This window comes from Nannospalax galili, unplaced genomic scaffold, assembly GCF_000622305.1.
Source record: "Nannospalax galili isolate Female #2095 unplaced genomic scaffold, S.galili_v1.0 scaffold970, whole genome shotgun sequence".
Taxonomy (NCBI): domain Eukaryota; kingdom Metazoa; phylum Chordata; class Mammalia; order Rodentia; family Spalacidae; genus Nannospalax; species Nannospalax galili.
Genome location: NW_008328699.1, coordinates 427,894 through 435,362, shown reverse-complemented (window position 1 = coordinate 435,362; position 7,469 = coordinate 427,894). Strand labels below are relative to the sequence as shown.

The 7,469-nt window shown below is 46.6% G+C and overlaps 1 protein-coding gene across 1 annotated transcript in view; it reads left to right on the top strand.

The window, feature by feature from the left end:
- Positions 1-2,427, top strand: part of Cdkn2aipnl (CDKN2A interacting protein N-terminal like) — a 10,083-nt gene extending 7,656 nt beyond the window's left edge. Inside the window, exon 3 of the mRNA XM_008827935.3 lies at positions 979-2,427. Within this exon, the coding sequence (XP_008826157.1) occupies positions 979-990 (12 nt within the window). The 3' untranslated portion in view covers positions 991-2,427. The remainder of the gene's footprint in view (positions 1-978) is intronic.
- Positions 2,428-7,469: the final 5,042 nt, after the last annotated feature.

The window sequence follows — 7,469 nt, the reverse complement described above, 5'->3', positions numbered from 1 at the left end:
ACAGGCAGGTAGGCAGAGAGAGACAGACAGAGGCAGAGACTGGGTCTGCCCATGGGCCAATCTTGTTCTGAGTTCGGGATGGGTAGATTACCTGCCAACACCATGTGGAAAAGGCAGTAGTCTGGGTCTGACCAGGTGAAAATCTGAGGAGGCTCAGGACAGTCCTCTGTGATGGCTTCGGGGACAGTCTGTAGTCGCTCGGAATGGTCCTCTGGATTGCAGGTAGTTTCTTTGGTGATACTGCAATCTCCTCAGAGGAGAAAGAGGCTTCTTATATTTTGCCTGTGCTGAGGATTTTTGACTTTTCTAGGAAATAGATCATACCTTCACATCTCTGATTACTAAAAAGACTTTCAAGTAGATGTACTCACACTGCTAAATGTTAAGGGAATCCACACAAATACAAGGCACCCGCCAAAATGATTTCTTCACACCTTCCTTAAAAGTTGTCCAAAGCCAAGTTTAAATTCGCCAAAGGTGCTAGAGTACCCAGACAGCATCTACCTGCTTCAGTTCACCACGATTTGAAGATACACTTTTACAGTTTCTAATCGTGTGAATTCCAGAAATACGCAACCTTCCCATTTCCTAAGTACCCTGACTTATGCACAGTGCTGCAGATTACGACCTGAATCTGATGGCATTGACTTTAGAATACTGTGTGTGTGATTCTTTCCTTTTAGAACCATTCAGTGCAGAGCCTGGCAGCAAAAGTTGCATTTGAAATGTTTCCACCCTCTTTAGATTGTGAGCACTTACAGATAGTGGGTGACAAGACAGGAAAGTGAGGTTCTGGCTCCAAACAGGCAACATGGTCAATGGTTTGCTGCGTTTTCTATATGTAGTAAAACATTGATAATTTCTGAGTAGACTTACCATCTGAGTTGCACATAAATACTCTGTTACTTCAGTGCTTTACTGTATGAGGATAAACTTGAGTCGCTTGATGGCTACATGCCACTTTTCTTTTCTCCCCAGTATCAAAGCTAAGGCTGGTGGACCACATACCCTCCAATGGTGACGGGCTTAGAAAGGAGGCTGGGACAAAGGTGACTTACCAACATGGAGGCGACTGGAATGGAAAGGAATCTGGCGACGTGGGCCTTGCAGGAGTCTTCATTCCTCCAGTACCTGTCACCGTAAAAACACGCACAAATATTCCTGTATTTATAGATCATGAAGTCTAAGATAATTTCTTCAGCATCATCCAAGCCAAACTTTGTTTGAAATGCCTTTTATGTTGATGAAGTAATGGCAGGGGGTGAATTTTATCTTTTGGATTTTTCAACAAAGTACCTTTAAGTGTGATTCTGATTTCTGCCCCCACCCCTCCCCCTACCACTTTTTGTCTTGCTAAGGCAAGCCAGATCCTTTATTTCCTTATCTCTACCTGAAATGATTCCATATTAACTAGCTAGCTCATTGGTGGGAGATGATCTGGCTTTGTTCAACCAGCTGATTTCTAGACTCTCCAGGTCTCCCAGGCTGCTGAGGAAAACCCACATTTGCTTTGTTTCTAGAGGGCATCTGAGCTAGGGTCTTTCAGACTGGAAGACCTGCCCTGTACATCACCTCTAGAAACACTTGTAGTGCAATCCTGTTTCTCTGAGATGGTATTGATATTCCCACACACACACAGCTAATGTGTCTGTTCTGACCCCCTTTCTGCTCCTTCTGTGTAGTCTCACCATTGGGTAAATACCTGAACTCTGGGCAGCAGTGGAACAGTCCAGTGCAGCAGGACCATTAGTGCAGGCCCAATAGGGAGTAAAACAGTGGAGCCTGCCTTAGTGTATCTGCTGAGTACAGGAGACAAGCCACCAGAAGCTGGGACAGGACAGTGGGAGGTATTCCTGCTTGTGCTTGGGATGAAGACCACACCTTTGTGCAACTTCTAGCTCCAATCCCCAGTGGCCAGGAGGATAGACCAAGTCAGGGTCTCCAGTTAGTAACTGTGGACTAGCTCCTTCTTGGAGACTATGTAGATGGCCTGACAGGCTCTGGCGAGGCAGCGGATTACAAAGCCGAGCCCCGAATCACTGACTTAGCCTTGGCTTTCCCTTGAGTGCAGCCTAGCTTTCTTCAAATTGCAAATTTGTGAGGCTTAAAAATGAAAACTTGTGATTATTTGCTTTTAAATGCACTTTCCATAGATTTCTCATGGATTTTATTTTCTGAACTCCAATAAAACAGCTTTTCCATTGTGTAAAATAAGTTTAAAGTGTGTGATTCCCCCTGAATTCCTTCCGTTTGTTTCCATATAGGTAAGTGGACAGCTGGACGGTGGAGCTGGCTTGCAGCCATGGTGTCTGTAGCCAGGCCGTGGACAGTCCTGCCCCTCACCTCCCTCCAGGCTTTTCTTTCTTGCTTCTTTTGTTTTTTTGGCTGATGATCAAACTCATGCTGGGGAAGTGCCCTGTCACTGAGCTAAATCCCCAGCCTCCAGCTAAGTCTCCTGGTTACATTGTCATGAGTTTTCATTTGCTGGGCTTGAACTATCTGATTTTTATATCTGGCAGCTGACTATAAAATTAACTAATGTTTTAGAATTCCAGTCTTCATGTGTTTCTGCCCAAGACTTGGGGGAACATGGGAGGTGTGTGGAGGGATGTTGCAAAGTGTCATCTTTGAGACGGGAGAGAATGATTTTCCTCACAGCATGTCTGAGGCCGTGAGAGGAGAGTACTAAGGCTTCAGACAGTGCAGGGCTCAGGTTAGTGATGTTGTCATGTTGTCAAACCCACATCCAGAAAGTTCTGGACTACTTCTAAGTCTGTGCCCAGGCTGGACTGTAGCTCAGTTGGTGGAATGCCTGCACGGTGTGCACAGAGCCCTGGGTTTGATCCCTAGCACTGCATAAACTAGATATGGTGGTGCACGCCTGTCACCCTAGCACTAGGGAGGTTGAGGCAGGAGGATATGAAGTTCAGGGCCATTCTCAGCTACATGTTGAGTCCAGCCTGGGCTACATAAGATCCTGACTCCAAAAAAATCAGAAGTTCAGGGCCATCATCAGGGTGTTCCACTTGATCAATCTTTTCTCACTAGATGTAAGGATTCCCTCTTAACTTCTCCAGGCTCTATTTGGATTAGTGGCCCACCTATCTGTGGGCACAGGGAGAAATCAGCTGGGAGAAACCACCGACTTGATGCCTTGTGATCTGCAGTGGAGTGCACACGGTCCCATCTGCAGTAATAGCCCTCGAGTTGTCCATTTCAGCTCTGAAGACTGCTGGGCACCCATTCATGTCTGAAGGGAACCTGTCCACTTCCGGTGTCTTAGGCCTGTGTGCCTCCAGGCATCTAGTCACAGCTCGGATATTTTTAAATTAATTTTTAATTTCATGTGTATGTGTGTATTGCCTGCATGTACATAAGTCCACCCATGTCATGCAGTGCCCCAGGAGGACAGAAGAGGCTGTCAGATCCCCTGGAACTGGAGTTACAGACAGTTGTTAGCTGCCATGTAGGTGTGGTATTTTTATTTTATATGTGTGAGTGGCGTGACTGCATTTATATAAGTGTACCAAGTGTGTGAAATGCCCGTAGAGGCCAGAATAGGGTGTTGGATCCCTCAGAACCAGAATTACTGACAATTGTTAGTCACCATGCGGGTGCTGGGAACTAAACCTGGGTCCTCTCCAAGAGCAGCCAGTGCCCTTAACCCCTGAGCCATCTCTCCAGCCCCACAGCTCTTATTTTTGCTTAAGTTTAGTAATACCAGTTTGCTCTGGAGGAACAAGATGGAGCTACAGAGGCAGTAGTTTCAGAATTTACAAAGTCCTAAGGAAATTGCTTCATTCAACAAATATTGAGTACCCACTAAAAAAACTGCCCTTGTTTTGTGTGTGTGTATCTTTGAATGAAACACTAGCCAGTGACTTTCTGTTTCTTCTTCCAAGTGCACTCTGCCTTTCTGAAAGATCATACTCCTGGGCTAGGTAAGTGGTGGCTGTGCTCGTCAGATGGGGTGGCTGTGTGGAACCTTGTACAGACACCCACACTCCAAGGACTAGCTGAGGAAGTAAAAAGCCCACTTCACCTGAATGGGTTTTCTTGACAAATTAAAGAACAGAAAACAAAGACAAGGCTGTTGAGCTCCCATTGGATTTGAGCTGGTTTTCCTAGAGGTGAGCATGTCCTAGAGCTCTTTGCCCTGAATGCCTCTTTAGAATACAACCCAGACTCTTCCATCTGCTTTTCCAGCCTGAACAGGCTAACAGAATCCTCCACTGTGGCCTCCCAACCCCATTTGCCTGGGGGTGCGGGGTGCAGGGGTGTCACCCTTAGGGGTTTGAGATCTGTCTTGGTCCTTGCCTGGCTTAATGAAGGGGCAAATAGCAGTAAAGACTCATCCTTGAACTGTGTGGGGCTGCTGACTAATGCGCTACCTTTGCTATGAAAATGGGTATCGAAATATCTTCCACTTAGGGCTACTTTCCCTCTGACTGATTTTTTTTTGAGAATCTTTCTGTGTAGCCTTGGCTGGCCTGAAACTATGCAGCCAAGGCTGTCCACAAGGTTAAGGCAATCCACTTGTCTCCGTGCTGGGATTATAGGTAGGGTTCACACCAGGGTTGGACCATTTTCATAAGAATGTGAACTGTCCACAGCAAGCACTCGGTGGAAGCCTCTGCCAAGTGAGAAATCTCCTGTACTGGAGGACTCTGTGGAAAACCAGTATCTACACACAATACATGTCTGGTCCTCAGGGGGCTCTCACTGCTTCTGTCCCACTCTGGGTTTCCACTGGGGCCAACCAGAACTTGTTGGAACCAAAAGCTTGCAACAAACTTCCACTTATACAAAAGAAAAGCAAGTTTCCTTACAACGCCCAGGGCTGCAAGAAAGAGGACCTTTTAAGACTGTGGAGCAGGAGTAACATGCAACATGGTCCCTGTTAGATACTTCATAAATGAGGCTGACAAGATGGCAGGACAGAATGACATGTCACCAAATACAGGTCTGTTCTGGAGAAGGGAGAGGCAACGCCTGAAGGTGGCAGATCTTGGCCAAGCTCACATAGCCTCTAGCACTAAGGCGTCTTGGAACTGAGGTACCCATTTCTGGGGTCTGGATCTCTTAGGCCTGTGTGCATGCTCCTGTCCTGCACTGTGAGCACCACCTGTCCAGTGCTGGCTGTGGCAGGCCTGTCACATGTAGTTATGGATGGTTGTTAGCTGCCATGTGGGTGCTGAGAACTGAATCCAGGTCCTCTGCAAGAGCAGCCAGTGCTTTTAACCACTGAGCCATCTCTCCAGCCCCTAGTTTCTACTTTTAAATGAAAAACAGTACTGCTATTTAAAGTGGAGACACTGAGCTTGGACCCTGAAGGTCTTCTGATGTCCTCTAGGACTCCTGTCTAGGCCTGTGCTTGCAGAAGCTAGCCAGAAAACAAGTAGTTCCTAATCCCTCCTTGGTACTGAGTTTTGCTGCCCTTATCACCATGTCCTTGATGCTGACTGTTCAGTTTTCAAGCTGTTCTATGCAAAAAGATCCAGCTTCAGGGGTAAAAAAGCAACAGTAATGGTTTGATAGATACCTGCCTACAATGCAGACGTCCTGGATTCATCCCCAGCACTACATAAACCAGGTGTGGCTGTGTACACCTGGAGATTACAAATCCCAGTTCTTGGGAGATGAAGGCAGAAGAATCAGAAATTTAAGGTCAAGGCCAGCCTGGGCTACTGTGATTCAGTCTCAAACAACAAAAAGAATACCCAATATGGCCAAGCATAGTAGCACAGGGCTATCATACCAGCACTTGGAAGGTTGAGGCAGGAGGAGCCTAAGTTTGAGGCCCTCCTTGGCTACATTACAAATTGAAGACTTGCCCTGGCTATAGACTTTGACACATATATTCACAGGCATGTGGTAACCAAATCAGGAAGGTGAGCACTGTGGCAGACACTACCATGAAACTCCAAGCCCCGGGTTGCCCCCCCTCATGTTGCTGGTTGCAAAAGGCCTTCTGGGAGTGTCCTCAGTCTAAAGGAAGCCTTGCAATTGATGTGCCACCTGCCACCAAAGCTTGATGTGCACACATGCCAACATTTCCAGAAGCAAAGCCCACCGCAGTACAGCAAGAGTACAGATTTCCTTGGAGGTGACAAGCCTACAGCCAAGGCAGATGGCAGGGCCTGGAGTCTGCTGAGGCCACCCTAGTTCCTACAAGTGCAGTAAGTGATCAGGTCAAGTACAAGCATCTTCTCCTATGGAAAGTCTCTCAGATTTGGAAGGTGGTAGGTGAGCGGCTTCCTGGTCCTTATTTCCTTTGTACTAGCACCAACCCTAAGTCATAACACCTTCAATTCAATTTTCTAAAATGACTATAGAGGCCAGCCAGAGCCTCTCCCTGACAGTCTTCATTAGGAGCACTGCAAGGACAATTCAACAGGTGGGCTGTGGTATTCTTGGCAAAAGATCTTTTTGGGAAGTTGGGCAAGAGGTCAACCTTAACCCCCTGGTCTTCACAAAAGCAGCAGCCCTTCCCTCTTGAGGCCAGCTATGAGTGCTGCATTCCTTCTGGCAGCTTTCAAGATTCAGAAGAGAAACTCCTTCCCAGAATCTAAGAATGGTGACTTAAGAGTTCAAGTTAAGAGACAGGCTGATTCCTTTCATCCAAGTTCCTGACCCAATGGCCCTTTATGGATCTGTCTTCCAGGTGAGACTTCAGGTCAGCTCGTCTAGGATGCATCTTGCTGTGTGTGAGTCACTGGGGATCAAACTCAGGTCTGTGTAGGCGCTCTGCCACTGAACTCCGTACAGGCCCAGACCCTAAGTGTCAAAGAACGCTGAGCGAAGAAGCATCCTTCAAGGCCTTCCCCAAGTCGCTGTTAGATTAAGCACCATGCAGCCCGTTATGCTGTAAACGGCAGTTAAGTCATTCCACATCCAAGTCTGAACTTTCTATATGCCTAAGAGGCTGGAGCCCTGAGATTTCAACTATGTTGAGCTGTGTGTAGATGCTGACATAACCCAGTAATGACACAGCGAATTCATTTTTTGGCTCAAGCAAAACCTATTCTCTGGTCCATGAACAGAGAAAACATTAAAGCCTTAAGACATTACTAAGATCATTATTTTTTTGGTCTCTTTGAAATGGAGTTTCCCTGTAGCCCCAGCTGGCCTAGAACTATGTAGACCAGGCTGGCCTTTAACTCAGAGATCTGTCCCTGCCTCCCAAGTGCTGGATTAAAGGTGTGCACCACACCCAGCTAAAACATTACTAAGATTATTTAAAAATAGTTCTGGTGGAGAGAATTACTAAAAGTGGCACATGCATTACTTCCTTTGGTCAATGGAGAATGGTCAATCCTTTCAGAAAGATTACTGTTAGTATCCCTGCTTTGTCATATACTGGATTGGAAATTATCTCCCCTATCAGGTATTAACTCATTTCCTCCCTAACTAGATGAGTAGAGCTACCATCTTGGGCAGGCCTCTGCCCTACGGAGGACACCTTCAAC